Source organism: Ipomoea triloba, chromosome 7 (genome assembly GCF_003576645.1).
Source record: "Ipomoea triloba cultivar NCNSP0323 chromosome 7, ASM357664v1".
NCBI classification, from domain to species: Eukaryota; Viridiplantae; Streptophyta; class Magnoliopsida; order Solanales; family Convolvulaceae; genus Ipomoea; species Ipomoea triloba.
This window is the reverse complement of record NC_044922.1, coordinates 23033779-23058809: the sequence shown is the minus strand read 5'-3', so window position 1 is coordinate 23058809 and position 25031 is coordinate 23033779. Positions and strand designations below refer to the sequence as shown.

Here is a 25031-nt window from a genome sequence, read left to right as displayed (position 1 = left end):
TTATATATATATATATATATATATATATATATATATATATATATATATATATATATATATATATATATATATATATATATATATATATATATGAAAATTTGTTCGCGGCTTAAGGAATGTGGAGATGTCGGGATTGTGTATGGACCTACCAAATTGGGAATCCTTGCATGGATGATCATAGTGAAGGAAAACCTTTCCATTTCTCCAATGGAGGTTAGTTGTTGCTAGCACTTAGCTACCTACCTAGTGTCATATAAATAGAATCAGTAAAGTAGTTTCAGACTTGTTAGGGCTAGCTAGTAGCTTCACATACAGATTCATGCATTATACTGCATCAAAATAATTGAAGTATGTGTTCCATCTCAACTAAAAATCTAACCTTATAGTTCGGTTACACATTTATGTTTGTATATTATTTATATGCTCAACGTAATAAAAATCGGTTGCAGAGGCCAGTAACATGATGCCCTCTGCGGAGATTGGAAATGTTGGTGAACTTGGCAGGCTGGTGAGCGCTGCCCGGGGTGGTGGTGCGATGGAGGATGAGGTGATTGAGCTGGAATTCTTCGATAGGGCGATAGATAAGTTGCACACACATAGCGCTCATTGCCCAAACTGCAAGAAGCCCATTTCCAAAGTTATTCTGAGGATTAAGCGTGAAACAACAACTCCAATTCAAACTCCAGACAAGAAGGATTTTGATTTGCTTGGATGTCTAGACTGCTTCAAAATTTTCCTTCCTGATAAAACAGTAACCGACGAAAACAGGGGAAGCGCTGAAGAAGACCAACAAGAATCAAACAATGCATCTGAAGGTACGTAGGTATTGTGCATAATGCATAAATGTGTACTTTGGGTACGTACAATTTTACCTCTGATACCACTTATTAGGATAAATTATTACCACTATGTCAAAAGTTATTGCTTATAGCGAAAATACAGGGTGCTGGGCTCAGTTCAATCATTCTCTAACTACCAATTTATTGGACTTATCCTTTTACCGGCCTTTGCTCAACAATTTTCTCATCAGATAATAATATATCTGTGTATGTTATTTAGGCAAATGCTTTGACCTGCGTTGGTTTTTTGGAGGAACACCAAAAGCGCAGACTTCACAGGACCAACCATCGGCGACCATACCATCTGACCAAGGTAGTACAGTACTTCAAGTTTGCTTAGCTTCTTCATCTCTTCTCTTGTCAATTGTCAGACTTAGAAATTAAGATGATTATATAATTGAGTTACATCTACGAAAATTGTTATTATAGGTGTGTGATTCCTCTTCTATTTTTTTTTCTTTTTTCTTTTTTTTTTTACACTTTTGGTCTTCACATAATAATTTGATGATGAAATTGTATTAGATTTTGTTACATGACCTATTTGTGACCAAAGTTTATGGACAAAAATGTTCATTCACACAACATTTTCGGGTAGAAAGTGTGATTTTTACACATACTATTTGGTAACTCACAAGTCAATAATTTAATCAACTTTGGTAGGATTTCTCGTTAGGAGGACCAAAAGTGAAAGAAAAAAAAAATTAATACCAAATTTAGTTATAGATTATAATGGTTTTTCTCTATTTAGTCCTAAACGTCTTTTTATGCTTAATTAGGTCTTTGACTTTGATGGTTTTACCGAGTTCTATGTTAAGATAGCTTAGTAATTTCACATCTATTAATACCATTTTAGTCATCGACTTTAGTAGTTTTATCCAGTATTCTTCTATAGTGGTTTTATTCAATTTAGTCTTCGACTATAGTAGTTTTTCTCGATTAGTTATTGATTCTAACAGTTGAAGACTTAATTGGGTAAAACAAAAAAACAAAACCAAAAAAAAAAAAAAAAACCTTCCCTTTATACGGGAGGTGGTGGGTTCGAGCCTCAGTGGAGGCAATACTGACTCTTGTGTTTCAATAGGTTGAGAAAGTAGTTATGAACAGATATTGCATTGTAATAAAGTTAATAGTATTCAAAAAAAAAATGGATAAAACAATCAAAGTCGATGACTGAATAACTTGATTAACTACAAAAAGACATTTAAGGTATTTAACAAAGACAAAAAGAGGGGGGGCGGGGGGGAGGGGAGGAGGTTATGTTTTGCGACAATTTATAAGAATGCACCAAACTCATGTGTCATGGGATCAAAAGTGACAAAAACTCTTATATACTTCACTTTTTAATCCTCACTCCGTCCCCTTTTATCCATCATGTTTACTATTCATTGGTCAAACCTACTCTTTTTTCATTGTTTTCTTTTACTATTTTTAAATTTAATTTTGTGTTTAATTGGATTTTTAATGTAGTTTTTAAATATATATAATTTATATATTAATACTAAACTTAATATTATAAAAAATTAAATTAAAAATAACTCCAGTCAAATCTTATTAATCGAACCACACCAACAGACTGGGAGGGAAGGAGAATTTGATCTAACTTGGATATACTCTTCTTCTCAGGGCAGAAGCCAAATGATGGGCATTTAATGGGAGATAGTAGTGATGCTATTAATTCATCATCCCATCATTCGGATGGAACACAGAGCGCTTATACTCAACAGCAAACCCGAGCTCCACCACCAGAAATGATTGACGAGGATGTGAAGCATGAGCCCCTGCATTCTGTAAAGCCTTCCAGCAGTACCTATCAGGGAGGTGGACTTTCATCGGGTAATGAAGCTTAATTGCCTAAAAATTTATTCACAGAATTTTCATACATATATTCAGTGAAACCAAAACCTGAAATTACACAAGAGAAGAAGGATGGAGTTAAAAATCAAGACATGATGAAGTCAGGGCCGGCCCTAAGGGGGTTCAGGGTGGCACCTACTCATGGCCCATCTTTATAGGGGGCCCATAGGCCATAAGATATACGGAGTATTATATATATATATATATTACTTTTTTTTTTTTTGAATATTACTGACTCGGTTACTTATTATATATTAAAAAAAATAGAGTTTATTGTTTCTGGAAGTCGAGAACTGAACACACAAAGACTGAAAGAGACGTTGTCGCACACCCATCGTTCACGCTGCCCAAGAGTATAAGGGTCGTCGGTCGAGCCTACGCCACAACAACCACTCAAATACTTAAAGATTTTTGATTGACTGATTCGGTTTAATTGATTCATATAAGTGTCAGTTGCTTTTGTTCTTTTTTTTTTTTTTTTTTTTTTTTTTNTTTTTTTTTTTTTTTTTTTTGTTAAGATCAATTTTATAATAAATTTTTTTAGGGAAAAGGGTCAAATAGGCCATCGCTGGTCGCCGGAATATGTCGCCGGAACTTAAATGACCTGTTATTACAGGTCATTTACCGGTTATTGGGCTTCATTGCCTCAATTTGACATGTAAAAAGGTTTAATTGTCCATTTTCAAAGTTTAGGTCCCTAATTGACTTTTGGTGTAAAGTTTAAGGGTCTATTTAACCCTTTTTCCCTTTTTTTTTTTTTTATACAATGTTGCCTAAAAAAACATTCATCCGGAAGTAAAAAAAGAAAAAAGAAGTAAACAAATTGATCATCCAGAAACAAATTCTTCATATAGAAGCCCTTTTTTTAATTTCGCCCAGGGGCCTATAAAACAATCATTATTGCATGGACCATGGTCCACACAGCTGTGTGGACCAAAAATAAAAAGTACATTATTTTTGTACTGAAGGTACATTATTTTTGTACTGTAGGTACATTATTATAGGGTACATTATTTTTGTACTGTAGGTANCATTATTGCATGGACCATGGTCCACACAGCTGTGTGGACCAAAAATAAAAAGTACATTATTTTTGTACTGAAGGTACATTATTTTTGTACTGTAGGTACATTATTATAGGGTACATTATTTTTGTACTGTAGGTACATTATTATAGGGTACATTATTTTTGTACTGTAGGTACATTATTATAGGGTACATTATTTTTGTACTGTAGGTACATTATTATAGGGTACATTATTTTTGTACTGTAGGTACATTATTTGATATATACTATCAAATAATGTACCTACAGTACAAAAATAATGTACCTTCAGTACAAAAATAATGCACTTTTTATTTTTGGTCCACACAGCTGTGTGGACCATGGTCCATGCAATAATTTGCCCCTATCAAACCTTTGGACTGGCCCTGGATGAAATAGTAGTATTCAAGTTGAGAAACAATCAAAAAATGATGTGATCTTGATGGAATTGCCACTGTATTGCAGGAGGAGATGTACATATTCCAATTGAAGACCCAAATAAAGCAGGAACTGGAACTGGAACCGAAACCGGAACCTCCACACAACCACAAGTTGATCCACCTGAACCTGAAGAAAGAAGTTCAAAATCAGTAGAGGTCGTGAAAAGCGTTGTGTATGGAGGTCTGATGGAATCAATCACAAGCTTAAGCGTGGTTTCCTCTGCTGCCGCATCTGGTGCCACCACATGTAAGTCGTTTCCTATTAAGATCAAACGCTTACCACTACGCCAAAAGATATAGCTAGTAACAAAAACGCAACTTTATTTCCTTATAAACCGCCATCACAATTTCAAGAGGCATGGTATTGCACTTGACCCTTTATTGGCCCCAACAATTCTCCTAGCCATCAATCTTGGCCCTTTACCTCTTAGTCTTAACTCTTAACTGCACAGTTTTTGTTCTTGTTAAGACTCGAACCAATAACCTGACTCTAATACAGGAAACAAAGTAGCCCTTTTGCTACTAGCTATAACTTTTGGCGTAGTTAAAAAACGCTTGATTCTAACGTTTCCTCCTAAAACTTCAGTCTTCAGTTGAGTTTCATGTGATGTTTCCTCAAAAGATTTGGGTTGATTTTTTGCAGTGAACACTGTAGCTATTGGAGTGGCAAATCTCATAGGTGGTTCTTTCGTGGTTGCACACAATGTATGCTGCCCATATAATAATAATAACATCTTCCATTCCTTAGCACCACTACAACTTTTTCTGCAAACTAACTCTTATTATTAATTGCAGCTTCTGGACTTGAAAATCAAGAGCCCTGAAGAAGAGTACAGCAAAGTGCTAGGCCAAAGAAACCACTTCCTACTTCACGCCATTGTTGCCATGCTATCCTACCTCATCTTTGGCCTCGCCCCGCCCGCGCTATACGGGTTCACGTTTCGCCAGAGTGACGATGGAGACTTGAAGCTTTTGAGCGTGGCACTGGCTTCTTTTGTGTGCGTCCTTCTTCTTGCCATTGGAAAAGCTTACACTTCCGGAGCCAATACGTTTAACCAATACTTTGTAACCATTCTGCAATATGCTACTGCTGCGGCTACCGCTTCTGGCGTTGCTTATGCAATGGGCCATTTGTTTCAGAAGCTCATGGATGAACTTGGTTGGTTCACCCCAACCCCAAACCAAGCCACTCTTCTTCTTCCTAATATCAACTCGCAAAATCCAAATTCGGCTTTCTTTTGATTCCTGGCAATCACAATCATCATGATGCTCAAGTCTTCAGTTTCTATGTTTTCATGTTTTTGTTTTTTTCCAAACCTCAAGATTCATGCACGGAAAGTTGTTAGCGGTTTGGTTTTATTGAGTTCAAGTGTTTAATTGTAACTTTTTAAAATTCAAAGATTTTACATTTTTCTTTCATATAAAGTTGACCCTTTCCCCCAAAATGAATAAATAATAAAATAAAATATTTACTACAGAGGATTTTGCAAACACTCTAACCACACCTGTTTAGTTCACTAAAAATATTCCATGGTTTGGTGAGTAGAAAAGAAATTAGTAGAAATATTAATTCATTTATTTAATTGGGTTTAAAATTGTATAGAATAATGAATATAAAGACTAATAAATATGCCCCTACACCACAACAACAATAATAAGGGTAATTAAGAAAGTTCTATGAGAGAGAAATTATCCTACCAAGTGAACAAAGAAAACTTTTTCTATGGGAAACAAAATCCCTTGGTTGAGTAAAGAGAACTTTTACTTCAAATGTTGAGGAATTCTATTTCCTTTTGGAAAATAAATTCAATGAACCAAACAATACAAAATACCATTTTCCTCAAATTTTAGGAATTTGACTTAGAAAACTTTTTCCATCCAACCAAACATGCTCTTAGTTACATCCACCTTAGTTACCAAGCAAATCAAAGAGAACATATGCAAATTGTCAGTTTACTCCATTTCCAAAAACACTTTGTTACTTGTCTGTTATATTACAAACTTGAATTCTTGAATAAATGCATAGAAAGTTAGATAAGTTCTCATATCAAACAACTATCCACAAGGATAAGACATGCACATTAGCCACTTCCAAAAATGTTTTAATCAGCTGCCATCAGCTTTCTCCAAAGCTGCCAAAAGAAAAGTGAAAGAGAGCCTATATTAGTCAAAAACAATGATTTAGATCAAATCAAAACCAATGGGCATCTATCACTAACTACAAGCTTTCTCTCAGAATTTTTTTAGCTCAAGTGCCAATAACTTAAGGCTAAAAGATGAAAAATGATTTATTCATTTCTTAGGAGAAAAAATATCCACAACCCTCCAATTTAATGCCTTTTTCATCTTATGCCTCCCATCAGGCCGCTCACTTGTAGAGTTTTTAAAATGTTTAATAAAGGAAAACTTTAGGATAAACAAATTAGTGTAAACTCTAAAATGTTAGATGCATATGTCAGCTTGGAGAATCTGACCAAACAGACAAATGCTCAACTAATCCTAATCTAGTTGGACTGACTAACAAGTAGAACAAACATATAAATACTCAAGGTCTTATGTAGTGGGTATTAGTAAGTGATCTCTATGTGCGATACTAAGGTAAGGTGGATACTTACTGTTGTAGTTCAGCAGCTTTTCAATAAGATCAACATGGGTCATCAGCATTCTTCGGCAGCAGTAGCGAACCAAACCCAAAGCATCAAGTGCATCCCTACACACCAAGGTTAACCAAGAACAATGAAGGTCACAAAATGTCAAGAGATGCACAGAAACTGGAAATCATCAATACTATGGTGCTGTTTGGTAAGATAAGGTAATATGTGAATTGCGACTATAGATTAAAAAATATCCATTCTACATGTTTGGCAAAGGCTATTCTAGTTATAGTTTGTGTGCCAATAATCCATAAGAAACTTAAGTAAATCGATAATTATAACTATGATCAAGGTTGTAACCTAATGTTTTGCCAATAGTTACCCACAAGCAACAAAAGAGTTACCTGCTAGAAGGTTCAAATTTCTAATTTGATTCATTTGTGTATTCCAGTTGGAAATTGAGTAAACTGAATAAACGTATAGCTTAAGAGGTTTAGCATCATCTATGCAATTTAAATTGAGTTGAAGTTCTCTCAATAATTTTTAAAATAAAAACTCATTCCTTCAACTGGAATCGAAGAGAAGAAATCATAAAGCTAACCCTTCAGTATAATCGGCTTGGAGAAGATCGAGATACTCGTCCCATTTGTTTCCTATTACCTGAAAATATAACAATCCATGAAACATTCGTAGAGCACGAGTGCAGAAAATTAGCAAATTTCTTCGCTAAAACCATGAAGATTATTGAAACCCCTAGTGAGCAAGAAAAAAGGTATAATCAATTACTGAGAAACCCAGTTGATTACCTTTCCACAGGTGAAGCAGCGTACTGGAATTATCATCTTCGCCGCTGGCCTAGTTTGGAACCGTGGAGAAGAGGCGGGTTCGAGGTTGCAGAAGAAACAAGTGCTGCTTGCCCTAGTTTGGAGCTCTGGGTAGGGACTAGGGAGCGCAGGGCGTGCGGGAAAATATATCAATGTGATTATATGTAACGAGAATTCATTACCTTTTTGTATATTACCGAATCGAACTAGGGTTCGGTTCAGTTCAAAAAAGTCAGAATCAAATTGCTTAACTTTGAGACGAATTTGGGTTCGATTTCTTTTTTTTTTTTTTTTAGTATTACTGACTCTGTTACAATGTAATATATGTTCATAACTCCTTTCTCAACCTATTGAAACACAAAGAGTCAACAGTTTATTGAATATTTTTTTTGTAGGTTCAATTTCATTTGTTTGTTCTTTTTATTGAATACTTTTTTTGTGCCTAAAAATTTTTTCAAAAGTATTCACTTATGCTATCATTCATGGGTCTTATTTTGGTGTGTATATAAAATTTTCATTATTATTTAAGATCATATGTAAAAGAAAAAAAAACCATAAAAGATATGTTTTAAGAGATTATTATAAAGGCATTTGTATTTCTTACAAATGTCTTAAAAGTAGTATAATAAAATAAAGTTTCTTTATTTGATAATAATTTATCACTGATCTTTGATTTAATTTGATTTCATCTATTAAGTATTTTTCGGTAAAACTTGATCATATTGAGGTAGGAATTTGATAATACAATTGTAATACTCCTAAATTTATTGATAGGACAAGTTTATCTTGATAATAATATGTACATTGATTTAGAGAACTTTTGGTAATACACCACTTAGGAAGTACGGAGTACTAGGAATTTAGTAATGCAAAACAACTTTTGGTTATACGGTTAACTTTAAGAAATTCAGTGACCTGAAACAAGAAGCACCAGTGGTCTAGTGGTAGAATAGTACCCTGCCACGGTACAGACCCGGGTTCGATTCCCGGCTGGTGCACGATCAGTTAAGCAATGATGATGAAAGTTGCGCTCTTGTGGTGATTTGGGTCTCCACAGCTTGTCTGACCTTATCGGATGACACCATGCGCCACTGAGCTTCTCTTCCTTTTTGCAAATAATTTTTTAAAAACTTCAAATATTTAATTGATCTAAAAATTTTGTCATTATTTTTAAGAATATGTGTATTGTGTAACCATCAATTCATAATTATGTTTTAGGATAGTTACTAGTACTTTTACCAGTGCGTTAAACAGAATGGATTTGTTATAATATGTTAATAATAGAGTTAATTCTAGTTATGCCCCCGACTATGTTGATTTTCCAAAATTGGTCATTGTCTTTTAATTTGGACGACAAATACAATTGACTATTGAATTCGTTTTAGCATTAATCCTTTCGTTTATAATCCGTTAGTGAAGGGTTATGTGTGAGGTAAATGGGTCTTTTCATTTTACTGTGTTCTTCTTCCTCTTGTTCAGTATATGTAGCAGACGCAGAGATCTAATTTTTTTGTTATATATAGGCCTTGTTTGGTAAATAATCAGTATGTCAGTCAATTTTGGCTTATTTGACCACCATTAGTTGTTTGGTTAATAAGCTTTTTGAAACACTAAAATACTAAAATTCAAAAGGCTACTAAAAGCAGCATTTTCAATTAGATTTTTGAAAAAAGAAATTATACCAAACAACTATCAGCTAACAGCTAATTTTACTAAATAACTTTCTATAATCAGCTAATGTTATCCACTAATCATACCTTCTAACCCAATCAGCCAACAACCATTTACCAAACAGGATCATAATATTTTTGACTAGTTTTTTTTTTTTTAAAAGTTGAATTGCGACCTAAAGAATATGGGCGTTCTATTTGGAAAAAGAAGAAGAAGAAAAAAAAAATATGGGCTTCCATCGAAAATGAGAAGCTTGTAACTAATAACCTATTACAGGCTATTTGGTTGGCAGTAGGTATGTAGGAGTTAAATTACAATTCAGTGAAATAACAAATTACTGTGTTTGGTAGGAGGGAATTGCAATTCCCTCCCAAAGCTGAATTGGAATGCAAACCCTCCCTCCTGAGAATTGTAATTCGGCGTGTTGGAGGAGAAAGAGAGCCAATGTGAAAACCATTTTACCCTCGGTATTTAACACCCTTTTTCTGGCTGTCATTCACTCATTAACGCCTCCCCATTCTCATCTCTTCTTCTCAACACTCTCCATCAAGCAGCAACAAAACAAGAAGCAAACCAAATCTTTACATTTTCCTATTTACTTACATCGTACATTATTATTATTATTATTATTATTATTATTATTATTATTACACAAGGGCATTTCGGTCATTGTATCATCTATTCCCTTTCAATTCCATGTACTCATATTTCTACATACCAAACACTGTAATTTCAATTTCTATTTTATTCACCGAATTACAATTCTTTTCTCACTTCATTCCCTCCTCCAACCAAACGCCATGTTAGAGTCTGATTTCCAAAAGATGGGCTGAGATACACTGTTGGCCCAATACCACCACCGAGGCACCCTGAGGTCCGGGATTTAGATAATAATAAATGCCCAATAGTTTTGTGCCAATCTTCCAGAAGTCGAGAACAGAGGAGAACTAGGGTTTTGGAGATTTTTGGAGGTTTATCATACGACAACGACGATGATTTACGACGTGAACTCGCCACTTTTCCGGTCCTTCCTTAGCCAGAAGGGAGGCACCTCTGACAAGAGGTATGCTGTAAATTTCTGTTGTTCGCGTTCTGTATTCTAACTTGTATTGTATTTAATTCTACCGGTCGTAAAATCATGATTGACGTATCTAAAACTTAAAATTTCCGAACATATTTTTGGTTCAATTTCATTTATCTGGAGTTTCGGAATGTAGAATCACTTGCGGACAATTATATCTCTCGCTGTAGATTGAAGTTAAAATTTTGCTGACCGCTGTTCTATATATATATGAACGGTATACATTTGTAATGGGGTAAATAACAGATTTTCTGACTGTAAAATATGAGAATAAAGATATATTTTAAGACAATTATATTATGCTTGAGGTTTTAGGTCTAAATAGTGTGATTGATCATTCCTAGCAAGTTTAAAATTTTCAAATTATTAGAGGTTATTATAACCTTGATCAAGAGTTAAGTGGGGTAGGCAATTAGGCATTCAACATTTGCATTGGAATTAGAGAACTATATATAGGTTAACCAGAGTACTGCATTGCAGCTATATATAGGCATCTAAATTTAGATGTGTTAAGATTATTCGTCTCTGGAGAGTTTTATTGTCGTTGCTTCGGTGAGGTGCATCTGGGAATTATGCTTTTACATGAATTGAACTTGCTTCTTTTATGGCCAGTTTATTGAGCTGAGCTGTGCTGTGCTGTGCTGTGATATCACTTTGTTTTTCATTAAAACTTCTTAGGGGAACAATTGTTTCCTACAAATACTTGCAGCTGAGCCAAGCTGGTTCAGAACCTGCAAATTTCCCTAACTACTACTCCATAGGTGCTCATGCTTAGTTATCTCAATAGGTTACCTTCATCTCTAGGTTTTATACTTCATCTTGAACAAGTTAGACTTTTTTGTTTTGTGACTATTAGAACCACCCAAACTAACCAATACTTGCATTATCAACTATCAAGTGAAATCAGAATTTCAAGTTTCAACCAAAAATTACGTTTGAAGCCCCTAAATGTTTAGAATTGTTTCATTGCAAGATGGTAGATTGGTAGTTGCACTTCTAAAATGTCATTTAGCTACCCACCTTTTCTTCAGTGAAGACAAGTTGACGGGCTGTGTTTATAATTTACGTTATCAAGAAGTTTAAAGGTTACCTCTTATATGATTATTGTAGTTGAAGTATATCACTTCCTTTCTTCTATATAATGTTTTTGGCTTGACTTTTATAATTTACTGTTCTTTTCCACATTCTTCACCTTTAAGTTTGTTTTTCTTTTCCAGATCTTACCATGTACTAGTGTATTAGATGCTTCTTGTCTGATGTCCAAATCTTTGTACAGGAAAACTGAAGAGCAGAGGCCAAAGGAACAGAAGCCAAAAGCAAATGAAAACAAACCAGTTATGAATGAGTAGTAGCTGTGTAATTTATGCAATTAATGCAAAATGCTTTTATGTTAAGTAGCAAGCAACTTTTTTAGACTGTATCTCATTTGTGCTATAAGTCTATGACATAACTGCTACAAATTGTTTCGAATCCTGAGTTATCATTATCTTTTGCTTCTTTTATTTTTTATTTTTTATTTTTTTTTAAACCAGCTTTGTTTTGTTTTGTTTTGTTTTTGTTTGCTTATAATTTTTTATTAATTTCCTTTCCTATTATTTTCATGTGTGATGGGGGAGTAGATGGTGTCCTGGCTGTCTGGCAATTAAGCACCTAACATTTGAAAAAAGAAAAATTTTACTTGAAATTCTCATTTCTTGTATTTGTGATCAACATGTTAGTCGAAGTTTGGTGTTATACAGGTTGAACTGATTATTAGTGGTATGAGCTTGCTTTCTTTTTCTTGGATGAAACTTTCCCCCTAAACATTGATCCCTTGATATTGGGTATAACGGTTGCAGCTATGCGCAATCGCAGGTGAAAGCTAAACCATTCTCCAGTGTGATAAGGAGAGATTCATCACCATAATGAGCTTTAATAATAAGATGTAGATGTTTAACCTAGAGCAATTAAGTCTTGTCTCCTTTATTTATCATGTTCTCAACTGCATTGGGGTTAACTATAATTGGAGAGATGTTAGATAAAGGAGGGGCATAATTGTTCACCCTTTCCTTTGGTTGAGTTGACTAGGAAAAAGATGAAAAGCTTTTGATTGTTGAAAGTGCTTTCCCTTTTGATAAGGTGGTATGTCTAGGGGAATTAGCGCCAATTAGGTACCTCTCTGTGTTAGAGTTTCTAAATCTGGACATAGTCTATAAGACTATACTCTGTACAGGTGAAGTGTTCTCACCTGAACCCTCGTTTATCAAATGTGAACAGGATTTAGGGTTCTTCAATAGTTGAGGATTTTAGTAAAATAAAAATAAAAATACGGAGTCAATTTTATAATTATTGAAAATTTTTATGAGTGGGGTTTAATTTTTTTAATTATTGCAAACTTAAAAGTTTAGTAATGGTAAAATCTTAGTCTTTAATTTCTCAAGATAAAATGTGTGGATGTGTCATGTATTATTTTCAATTTAATTTGGTGGCGATGAAAGTATAGATTATTGCCGACAACCCATCAAAGTCACAGATTCACAGTAATAGTGAAATGGCTCAAAATTTTGCAGGTCAAAGTTGATATGGAAAAGGAAAGTGAGTTTTGTGCTATTGAGCCTTTACCATATCCTAAAAGAAAAAAATTATTAAGTGCGCAACAACAACCACTTTGTTGAAAAGTTGAGGGGGTCCTAAAGGGTGCATGGGCATATGTAGTACTTGATTAGCCATCAAGTGTGTTCCCATGTGGAGTACATCTAACCTGCCTAAGGGCTAAACCTAACTCACCCCACGCCCACACATTTTCCCCCCAGGCTATTCTTGAACCACTCTACATGTGAAAAGAAAGATATTACTCCGTACAATTTGTTACGAAAGAACATGTAAAATTCTACAGCAATGTCCCAAAGGGTCCTCATAAAAGTGTTGTTCCCGTAGCCAATCATTATTTTATGCAATCGTTATATCGTGGACCTTGATCTAACACAAAGAATTTGACTTCATAATGTACATAATTCATGTTCATAATACACATATACATAAACACGATATAATGAACATAAATTCTGTATATTATGAACATGAATTCTGTGCATTATAAATATAAATATTGTGTATATGTTAAGTGTTTGATTCATTTTCATTATACTGTGTTTATGTGTATATGCATTATGAACATGAATTTTGTGCATTATAAACTTGAATTCTGTATATTATGATGTAATTACTAAAATGTTGAATATATTTTTAAACATAAAGCCGACAAAGAGATGAGATTTTAGAAATTGGGGTGAAGTGGTATATGGTTTGATTAGGAGTATGGGGGACAAAAGATGAAGAAAGGAAATTAGGATGGGAAAGTGTAACTAAATCAATTCAAGGAATCTAAAGATGGTCTCTGTTGAAACTACAAAGTTAAAGGGCCCATAGCTAATAGCTTTGCCCGCAGCATATATATGTTTTCTCTTATCTTCCATTGCTTCCTTTCTAATTCACAATAATTTCTCCTCTTTAGAATTTCACTACTTATCATGAGGGTAAATGAGTTTATAAATAATTAGTCTTGTTATTGCCAGTGACCCCCTACACTTGCATGCTTGCTTCCTCTATTCTTTTCAATTTTTACGTCACCTGTGAATTGCTCCCATTTTGACTCAATCCACAAAAGCGTGGGTAACTATTGAATTTGTGATTTTTAGATATAAGAATAATGCTCCATTCACTCGGTTACTCCTTTCAATCGCATGTACTTATAAATGTTTGTAACCAGTATAAAATACATCTATGCCAATCGATAATATTACTAAACTAAGTATTAAAATAAAAAATTAAATTGTAAATAACTTAAATAAAGTCTTGTCAAAAAATAGGTTGAAGGAAAATATTATACTAATTTTTTAAAAACTATATTTACTCTCGTAATCTACCAAGTTAGGATTGGACTGAGTTGACTTTGTTTAAATATGAGATGGTCCTAACAATTTTTTTAAAGGAAAATTATATTTTGGACCAGGATTCATATTGCATCATGGACGCATGTTCATAAAAAATAATACTCCTTCTGTCCCATTTTTACTATTCATTGGTCAAACCAACTTTATTTTTTTTATTACTCTGTCATGTTTACTATTGTTCATGGACGCATGTTCATAAAGAATAATACTCCCTATTTCTTTATTGCTTATTTTCTAGAGAAAATGGTCAAATAAATCCTTAAACTTTACTTGAAAAGTCAATTAGCCTCCTAAACTTTTAAAAAGTGCAATTATACCCTTTAACATGTTATATTGAGGCAATGAAGTCTAAAAACTTATAAATGCCCTGCTATTACAGGTCATTAGGGTTTCGACATCAATTTTATTTAATTAGTATTATTATATAATACTAATATTGAGAGAAAGGCCCAAATAAAAAATAACAATTCTTTTTCCAACCAAATATAAACAATTGAAAATATTTTTGAAATAATGTCATTTTCTAGAAACATTTATGAGTTTGACAATTAGCATTGTATATGGTTTTTGAATATGATTGTTTTTAAAAATCAATTTAAGAATTGATACCAACCAATCTAATTAACCAATTCCAAAAAAAAAAAAAAAAAAAAACTAAATGGCTTTATTTGATTTGATTAATTGTTTTTATTTTTATTTTATTGTTTTAGTTTAGTTTAGTTTTTTTTTTTGTTTTACTATTTATTTATTTTTGCCTAGTTACGTTTGGATTGGATTAGTTTTGGTTTTCGAAATATTGCAACTTTCTTTATAAAATTTGTGCAAAATCCTTTCTTTATAAAATTTGTGCAAAATCCTTTAAATGGTAGATAAAAACAAAGAAAAAAAAAAGAAAACACATTAGGGTGCTTGGTAAATAGATGTTAGCTGATTGAATTAGTGGATTTGACTAGTTGATAGGATTAGTTGATTGTAGAAAAGTGTTTGTTAAATTAGCTGTTAACAAATAACTTATTACATTCAAAATGACTTTCTCAAAAAGCTGATAAAAAAAGTTAAGCAACTTTTTAAATTTTAGCATTTTGAAGCAATAAATTGTTACAAAAGCTAATTAATCAAACACTCATACGGATTGTTTAACCAAATCAAATAGTTAATAGTTGTCAAAATTGACTTGATATATATAGTATGGGTGAGTATAATTTTTTGCATTCTCACAAAATAAAACATGCATGTATTTTTATTTTTATTTTTATTTTTTGAGAATACATGCATGTATTTTAATACACATGATATATAACTAATTTGTCAACGTTGTCTTACGTGGAATACATGTATTGGTATGGATTTTCGTAACAGTAAAAATTGCAATCTTCTTTAATTTCGTCAATAAATTGAGTTGTTGCAAAGTGCAAAGTGCCATTAAAGAAGATTTAATTAGAAGCTGGAAATAGCAAAAAGCTTGCATGTGATCCAATTTCCATTTAAGCCCCGGCCTTGACCACAACTAAAAATTTAAAATGCATAGCTGGAGGAATTAACGGTGAATGATTACATTTGTTGTCGGATCCTAATCAATTGTTTAATGCTATTTATCGTATTTCATAAGGTGACCACCTTTGTTATCAACATCACAACGGAAAAAGTACGTGCTGATATTTTTGGGGAAAACTTTGTATGTTCTCCCTCACATGTTGATAACTTTACCTAAATCAATTTTTGCGGTTTTTCTAATACTCATAATTTTTTACAAGGTAATATCTATTATATAATTTCTCAAATATTTTTCACCATTATGTTCAAACCTATGACCACCCATTTGAAATGGTAACCTGAATGTCATCATCATTCTATAAATGCAATAGATAGTATATATATATAAATAATGTGATAAGAAATAGAGAGAGAAAAATCATCCTCATATTATTCATCCTTCAATTCAATTATATATACATGATATATGGAATTCCAATAAACTATAAATTTATATATGATGAAGAGATATTATCATAATAAGAGTCCTTTAACAATGTCCACATTTATTTATTTACAAAACTTCCAATTGAACATTATTGCATCGTACTCATGCTTGATAAAAACCTCACTAGAAAAATATAATCAAAAAAATCTAGTTAAGAAAAATAGTACATGATGTATATGTATTCAGTGTTACACTAGTTGCCACGTTAAAAAACTCTTTTCATAAATAAATTATATCAAAATTCAACCACAGGAAAAAGAGTACACATGTTGGTCTTTAAGATCCAATCTTCAAGATTGATTCAAGAAAATGTAACTCCAACTGCTTGTAAGCCTACACATTCTAACATAGTAAACATGTCTTCCAAAAAGCAAGTATAGTAATGAATTTGATGAAATAATTTTGCTAGATTGTCACTGGAGCGAACATTTTATATAATAATCTCGTGACTCTTATGGAGTTCACATTGGTAGAATCTTAATGTTATATGTTTTGCCAAATATTCTTTAATGTACCAATTTCACATTTGTGCAACACAAGCTTCATTGTCCTCATATAAGACAATGATGGTAATACATACTCAAATGACGACCATGGGGGATCTAGAATTATTGGATCAAACAAAAAGCGAGTATCAATTAGCTTAAAAAAATCAAATCTTAGTTTCTTGCATAATTGCCAAAATATTTTGTACCTTGAAAATACCGGAGGATATGTTAAACTTTATTCTAATGTTTCATTGTAGGAGAAGTAGTAAATGTTGCTATCAAGTTTTTGCAAATACAATATTAAGGCCGATGCGATTATGGAATTTCTGGTTCTAAAGTAGTGCTCAAATGACAATGAAGTAATTGACTTATGGTCCTAAATCATCTCCATTATCCTCTTTGGGTCTAAATGAGTCCTTATCTACTTCGAAAGAGTAGACAACCATTAGTGATAGAGTCAAATACGACTATACGGAGTAAATATACTGTATATATATTAAAGCGGGTACAAGTAGGAATACCCTATACGAAACCGGTCTACGTGACAGTGGGTTAGAGGTTCCCGGTCTCTTTAGCTATTCAGTTTTGGAAAACATCCAAAAGTCCCTTAGCCGTAATAAATGCGCCTTTTATAGGGGGTCTCGGAGTGGATTCTGGCCCGGCGGCATTTGATACGCGTGTCAAACATGCACCGGTCAATGCGTCGGCCCAATCCAACCACGGTTAAGTGCCTAGCTTTAGGAGGTTCTTGGTTCGAATCTCCAAGGGACCCGCAACGAGGTTGGGACATGACACTGACCGGTCATCGATGACCGGGAAAAAGGTTCTGGAGGGGTCAAGTTACGAGTCCTACGCAGAGAATAGACCGGGAGGTCGGTAATGGTAGATCGGGATTTTATCCCTATCAATTAGCATGCTAAGTAAATTATAATTATGAGTTAATTCTATTTTTGGTCTTAGATTAATAGGTGGCAATCTACTTTTAGTCTTTCTGTTTCAAAACATCCATGTTTGGTCCTAATATAATTATGGCATGATCATTTTTGGTCATTCGTCAACAAAATCGTTAAAATATTGTTAAATACAAGACCATTTTGATCATTTTTATATAAAGTGGGTTAACTCGCTATATTTTTATTTTTAATTTTTTGAAAAAAATTTATAATTGAAGACCTAAATGCCCTTGTATTTTACGAAATTAAAACGGTTTTGTTGATGGAAGACCAAGAATGGTCATTCCACAATAATACTAGGACCAAAGAATGATGATTTGGAAAAAAGGACTAAAAGTGGAATGTCAACTATAAATCTAGGACTAAAAATGGAATTAACTCTATAATTATCATTGTAAAAAATTTCTAAAAAAAAATTTCAACTATAATATTTTTAGCATAAATTTCTCCCATATTCATAAAAATTATATTCATAGCAAAATTCTAAATCAACCAAATTCTTGTCATTTTCAAAAGATATTTAGATCTGGTCATTCTACATTCAATGTATTATGATTATTTGGTGCACCTATAAATTCAGTGGAATTTTTTACCTTCTAGATGAAAATCTTTAGGATGAAATTCTCTAAAGAGTTCAGGAATGGCAAAGTTTCTTTACTAGATTTAGTTTTTCACAAATTCTTATCTTTTGCAGCAATAACTTTTCCACACTTCTAACATCAAGGAGCATTAGTACCCAGTTCAAGTTAATTAGGCAAGGTATATGAGACTTAGTCACAGTTTTATGATTTAAATATGTCTGGAAGATTATTTGCTAAATGTTTCAAATCAATTATCTTTTGATCTTCCATTTCAATCTAACTAGAACGTGGATTTAAATATTGAAAATCATTATTAAGTTTGAGCTCTTATCTCCCTAGTGCCATGAAATGATCTTAATATGTATTTAGTTAGCGTACTAAAGTATAAAAATGTTACCTATTATGAGCTTAGGTCTTTGGGGTATGTCTTATTCAGTTCACTGAAGTCTATACACATCCTCCAAGTAGGGGTCTTGGGGCACCAAACAACATTTCTAAACCACGTTGGGTATTAAACATCCCTCATTTAGCCGATCTTTAAGAGGTTGGCCACCTCTTTCTTTACAAGTTCTCGACGCTCAATGGCTAGATATCTATTTTTCTATACGATTGGTTAGACATACGGGTCCATGGCCAATCGATAGGTAATGATTGACCGATCCACACTAGGCATATCCTTCGGGCCCTAGGCAAACACGACCTGATACTACCTCAACACTCACAACACAGCCTCTTTAACCTTGGCGGGCAGCTTGAGACCTAGCTGCACCTTCTTGTCTAGGTGGACAGTCTCCAAGGCTACCCTTCTAACTCAACAACGGGCTCATGTCTCTCGCTCGATTCCTCTATTGTGGCTTGCTCGGTGGTGGCATGAACCCACATATCCCGTTCTCCTATCTTTCAACAAGTTTAGAGATAACAGGATCTTGTTACCTTCTGCTCGCACCAGGTAACCCCGACCCCCTTAGGTGTCCAGTTCAGGCAAAGGTGCTCAACAAAGACAATTGCACCCAAATTCTCCAGAGTTAAGTGACTTGACAACGAATGTCATCAAACAAGAGGAATGTTTTTCTCAAGCTCATTCCGCTCTCTTAGGACACACACATACATTCTCATGAGTGCTTGTGAAGGCTATGATTTAGTTTCTGAAGTTTCCTCTAATGAGCGCTTTCATGTGCGTGACACCAAACATCATTGGCATACCTAGTTTTAGTGGGGTGTAAAGATGGAATATGAGGTTAAAACGAAGAGATGAACTCCCCGAGTGTCGAGTCTCGAAGGAGGCACAATCGGAAGATTACTTAGCGTTCATTCAAGAGAATGCATAGTAGTCACAAGAGGATGTCATTTGCACAAAGTAAAATCAATCGTGTGTAGAAGGTTTATCAACTAAAAACAATCAAGTAATGAATCAAATCGAATGAAAGAAACTAGGGAATGAATCATGCTTAGTTATGATGCTTCATAGTGTGACTATGGCAATGGAGTATTGATATACAAAGTTGGTTATTCAAGGGCGTTGGAACTTAATCCCTTTCCAAAATTAGTGTACTAAGGCTCCCTAGCATTAAAGTGCTAATTAGGCAACCAAAAGCATTAGAGGCATTTCATCAAACACATAAACTACAACACCTCTCTATTAACATAGTTTTAGGTCTACATAGGAATCCATGGTTGAAAGGAGCTTGCATTAATACTAGTCACTAGCATGCCTAGATCAAAGCCTTAAACATTCAAGAGATTGGCCATCTCATAGAATTCACACAAAATAACAATCATGATCAAGAATAAGAATTCCAACTAGAATAGATCAATCTCCACAATTAGGAACTAGAGATCTACACTTTTTTTTGAACTCAGAGATCTACACTTAGCATCATAACTTTGCTCAATTCAATCCCTAATGAGAAATTAGCTACTCATTCTAAGAATTGGAATCACAAAACCTAAATTCATGCAAGGAATTGAAATCACAATCTAAATTGAAATAGAAACAAGAGTAGAAATGTAGATTACCTAGGAGAATTCAATTACAATCTTCAATGTAAATTGCTTCTTCAACTTGGAATCAAATGATGAAAATCTTCTAGGATCTCTAACTTCTCTCTACAATGCTTTGAAAGTAAAAGTCTAATCTAAAAATTATGATATGAAAAATAATCTCTCTCTCTAAAATTTCCTAACTAAGCCTTTAAATAGCTTCCCCAAAATTGCCCCTTTCATTAAATGATTTCTGCCTCTCTTGTCCACGCATGGCTCCACGCGTAGAGGCCGGCGTGGATCAACACTGGAACTGATCCACGCCCCTTCCACGCGTGGAGAGGTGCACAGCATGCCCTAGGCTTTTCTTCTTCACTTCGTTTGCTCGTTAAGTCCTCATGCCTTATCCTTTCATCCCCGAGACCTATAAAAACACTCAAATATACCAAAATAGAGTTTTGCAATAAAATTACGCATTAGAGCATAAAAACGCCATAAATAATTCACAAAAAGGATGCTAAATGTTACTAAATAACCCCAACTTAGACCCTTGATTCTAGCTATTTTTTGTGCTTATCAGTCATAGAAAAGTTTTCATTATGAAGTTGGTCTCACGAAGCTCCTCACGTGCGTGAGATCCTTCGTGATAGTGGAACTTTCTTTCTAAAGTTGTGTTTCAGGCCACATTTCATGTGCGCGATTTTCTCGTGACACCTCATCTAGATTTCATATTTTAGCCCTTTTTGCCTTTAAACCTTGTTATGTTCAGAAAATTAGCTTGCTCATTCCAATTAATCACAAAATTAGTCTATTTGAACAATATTAAAGCAATTCATATCCAAAAATGAATAAAATATGCATCACAAAGTAGCATAGTTAAACACTTATCACATGTCAATCTTCTGCATTCGGGGGAACTAACCGATTTCTATAGTTAAAACAACGTACCCCTTTGACTCAATAGAATCAACAGTGAATCTAACCAATGGTGTCTTGACAAGTTGCAACTTACTATATTTGAGACCCAATTTGAAGAAGGTTTCAGCATAGAGGATATTGACACTGCTACCGGTGTCCACAAAAACCCATTAGACCACCGTTCCCTTAATATCCTTAGCGATCATCAATGCATCCTGGTGGGGCACTACATCCCTTAGTAAATCTTCTGCACTCTCCTCAATTCGAGTTTTCCCACCATTTTCCTAACCTCCTCCACTACTGATCCATCACATGTGATGGCATCTCAAATTCATATGAGTTAGGTTGTCTTTACGAGCACTCATTGTCGTGTCTTTTGAACCCAAGCGATCAAATGTCAATTGCTAGTTTTGCACACCTAGGTGCTCTACCAATTGATGTCGTCGCTCTCGTCATCTGATTTCCTCTTACCGACGAGGTGAACTAGTCATCCACGCGTTCTGTTGAGTACAATCTAAATCGCTCGGATGTCCAAGCTTGAGGGTGTCACATGGGTTGCCCTCTCGACGACCTTCTCTATTGCACGCTAAAGCTCAAGAACATCTAGTACACGATTCATCACCTTTGCAACTGTCACCTGCGATCTCTCTTACTCGCGCACCGGCGGAAAACTCGTTGGTACCAGCGGCGGTGCTTGGTAGCGACTGCCTGTGTGCTCCTCCCTCCGAGATGATGGCCGCACGGAAGTCCTTAATTAGTCCCTAGAATTGGGCCTACTTAATGGCTAGTGCAAATCACACTTGGAACGGGCTCCTACACCCTTTCTCGTAGTCACCATTATCCAAAAATGCTAAGGAATATATATGTCAATGACTTGAACTTAAAAGCACACAACTTTTTGTCCATTCCCATAGATAGTGAAAATGTTGGTTTTATGAGCTTTGAGTGGCCGTCAGCTGACCAACACAACTGTTCAGACAAACTTATATGTGAAAAGGACAAGAAACAAGAACGCAAAGTAAAAACTTTAAGTAAAGAATTCTTCATAAATTACTTTAATTAAGCTCTCTATTCCCCTTGCAAGGGGAATAGATCATTCCCATGAATAACGTTCCTGGAATAGAAGGTAAACGATTACTGGGAATGTTATTCCATTCCAGGCCTATTCCGTGAAATAGATCATTCCAGGATCCTTACTGGGAATGTTATTATTCATTCCAGCCATATTCCGCGAAAGAACTATGGAATAAGCTAATATCAGGAGACCATTGGAGTAGATATTTCCCTTTCCGATAATAAAATGACTTATCAAACAAGTGAATAAGCCCTATTATCCGGGGCGTAATTCCATTCCCTACATATTCTTTGAACCAAAAGTGCTATAAAGGAATTTAATCCATATATTTATTGGGTTGTGTTACGTCTCATCGCAAGTGTTACAACTATTGATTTTGTTAGCTGTTGATGAATTGAATCGGTTAGCACAGAAAGAGTTAATCGAATAAAGTCACATCAAGTAAATATTGGTTGAGTATTAAAAACATATTGCAAATTGCAATGCCATTCATTCATTCATTGATTATTTAAAAATAAATGGATTTATATTGAACAATACAAAGTATAAGATCTGGTATAAATTAGCAAGTTAATCAAAGTGTGGAGTGATTGATATGGGAGGAAGTAAATGTAAATTGGAAAGAAAAAAGCAAGAAAATATGATGGTTAAAGTAGAAATAATGATTGCTTTCCATGGGTAGTTAATCTCTCACCCTCATACACTCCTCTGATGACTCCTATTTCCCTCCTTTATTCACGCCGCATTTGCTCCCATCACACTCCCACATTTCTCTCTTCTTTCCCCATCTCATCTCATCTTCTCCACATTTTTCAATTCTGTAAAAATGTCGGAGCTGTGCCTGCCAAGGAAGACTTGGTTTTCCAGTCTTCTAATCTCTGACTTGAAGCAATTCTGTTCTTTCCTCCTCTCTCAACCTCTATACTTGTCATACTTTGTCTTCTTCTCCCCTTACCTCCTCAAAATCATCTCATTTCTCTTCCCTCTTGTGTTCACCACTTCCCTTTTGCTCCTTGCCTTTCTCACCGTCTCTCCGGGCTTGATCCGCAAGTTTTTGCCCCACAGCAAGGTTGGTCATCTGCTCTCTGCTTGTCATGCCGTGGTTGAGGATGGAACCCAGGAGTGTTTTGATTTGGAGGATTTTGAAGCTTACAAGATTGTGTTTGAGGGTCCTATAATGGATGTTCAAGAAAGCCAATCCCAATTCTCAGAACAGAGTTTAGTGGAAAATTCAATGGAGAAGGAGGACAAGAAACTGGAAGATTTTGTTCCAAAAGTTGAATCCCCAACTTCAAGAGTCCCTTACACTCTGGTCCAACAGAGTATTTGGGAGCATCACGATAATTCAATGACTCAACAGGTAAAGTTAAATTTCAGTGTACCTTACCCTCCGGACAAACAAAGTATTTGGAAGGATATAAAAAAGGTGACTCAGCAGGCAGAGTTAAATGTCAGTATGCCCTACACTCCGACGGAACAACACATTTGGAAGGATATAAATCAAGATAATTCAGTGGTTCAACAGACAGGGTTAAACACGGTTACACACAAAGAATTGGTTGGGGAGTTGGAAAGCATGGGTAGTGTGAAAGGCGAGAAGAAAGTGGAGGCACAAGGCGCCAATGCCGATAAAGTGGTTGAAAACCAAAAGGCGAGAAACGGATCCGAGGACGAGGAGGCAAACGTCAACAAAACAAAAACAAAAACACCAATCACAGGAAACGATTCCCAGAGTCTAAAAGTGGAGAGTTCAAGAACACTGGATTACAATCTCGTGAGCAATGGATCCATGAGAAAGGAAAAAGAGTGGAAAAGGACACTGGCGTGCAAGCTGTACGAGGAGCGAAACACTAGAGATGGGAGCGGTGAAGGCATGGATTTGTTGTGGGAAACATACGAAATGGACGCCATGAAGAGCAAAGTGGAGTCGAAGAAGAAGACAAAGAAAAGATGGGAAAGCAAGAGATATAACAAAGTGGATAGTGAGGATGAAGAAGAGGAGGTGAATGATCAGCTGTGTTGTTTGCAGGCCCTCAAATTCTCAGCTGGGAAGGTTAATTTGGGAATGGGAATTGGAAAGCCTAATCTTATGAAGATTTCAAAGGCCATCAAAGGTTTTGGATGGCTTCATCATGTTAGCAGCAAGCACAGCAAGAAGGTGCACATTGAAGACAGATTATAATAATAATCAAGTTTAATTTTGGGTTCCTTCCATCTTCATCATATGCATGTATTTGCTTCCAACTAAATCTCAACAAGTATATACATTTATATTTATATTTATATAATCAGCCCTTTTTCCACATAATGTAGTCTTAATTGTCATTTTCTTCATCTAAGAATGTCTTATATTAGGTTGCAATTGGTAATTTTTGGTTTATTTGTTTAGCCTAACCTTGATGTGAGATTGTGAGGTAATTATGCTTGTGATAAGGCGGTGGAATTACCCACTTCAGGTGCTCTTATACCCGGTCCGACCGTTATATTGTTAGCCTGTGAGATGGTGAGATAATTATACTTGTGATAAGATGAAATTGTCCACTCTAAATGTCTCCGTACCCCGGCCCGGCCGTCAATTATACTGTTAGCCTGTGAGTTGGTGAGGTAATTATACTGTTAGCCTATTAGGCAATATTTTTTTTTTCCTTACAAGAGTAATAAAACAAAGCATTACATATAGTCCAGAATTCCAGACCATTTTCAGCCAATCATACCCAAGAACATTAACGCTCCCTTTAATGCCATCCGAAAACCAGATAGGAGATAAATTTGTGT

The 25031-nt window shown here is 34.7% G+C and overlaps 2 protein-coding genes and 2 non-coding genes across 5 annotated transcripts in view; all 4 read left to right on the top strand.

The window, feature by feature from the left end:
• Nucleotides 1–5595, top strand: part of LOC116024495 (membrane protein of ER body-like protein) — an 8174-nt gene extending 2579 nt beyond the window's left edge. The window contains exons 2-8 of one of the 2 annotated variants that reach the window (XM_031265397.1): nt 115–213; nt 450–815; nt 1060–1152; nt 2463–2672; nt 4204–4425; nt 4822–4883; nt 4974–5595. In XM_031265397.1, coding sequence (XP_031121257.1) covers nt 115–213; nt 450–815; nt 1060–1152; nt 2463–2672; nt 4204–4425; nt 4822–4883; nt 4974–5420 — 1499 coding nt within the window. In that variant the 3' untranslated portion in view covers nt 5421–5595. The remainder of the gene's footprint in view (nt 1–114; nt 214–449; nt 816–1059; nt 1153–2462; nt 2673–4203; nt 4426–4821; nt 4884–4973) is intronic. The other variant, XM_031265398.1, reaches the window with a different exon arrangement.
• A 2928-nt stretch (nt 5596–8523) lies between these two features.
• On the top strand, nt 8524–8594 carry TRNAG-GCC. The gene has a single exon. It is a non-coding gene; the product is annotated as a tRNA-Gly (tRNA).
• A 9-nt stretch (nt 8595–8603) lies between these two features.
• LOC116026379 lies at nt 8604–8695 on the top strand. The gene has a single exon (XR_004099847.1). It is a non-coding gene; the product is annotated as a small nucleolar RNA snoR114 (small nucleolar RNA).
• Nucleotides 8696–22995: 14300 nt separating this feature from the next.
• On the top strand, nt 22996–24564 carry LOC116024991. The gene has a single exon (XM_031266041.1). The coding sequence runs from the start codon at nt 23083–23085 to the stop codon at nt 24436–24438; it is 1356 nt and encodes a 451-aa protein (XP_031121901.1). The 5' UTR covers nt 22996–23082; the 3' UTR covers nt 24439–24564.
• The last annotated feature ends 467 nt before the right edge of the window (nt 24565–25031 follow it).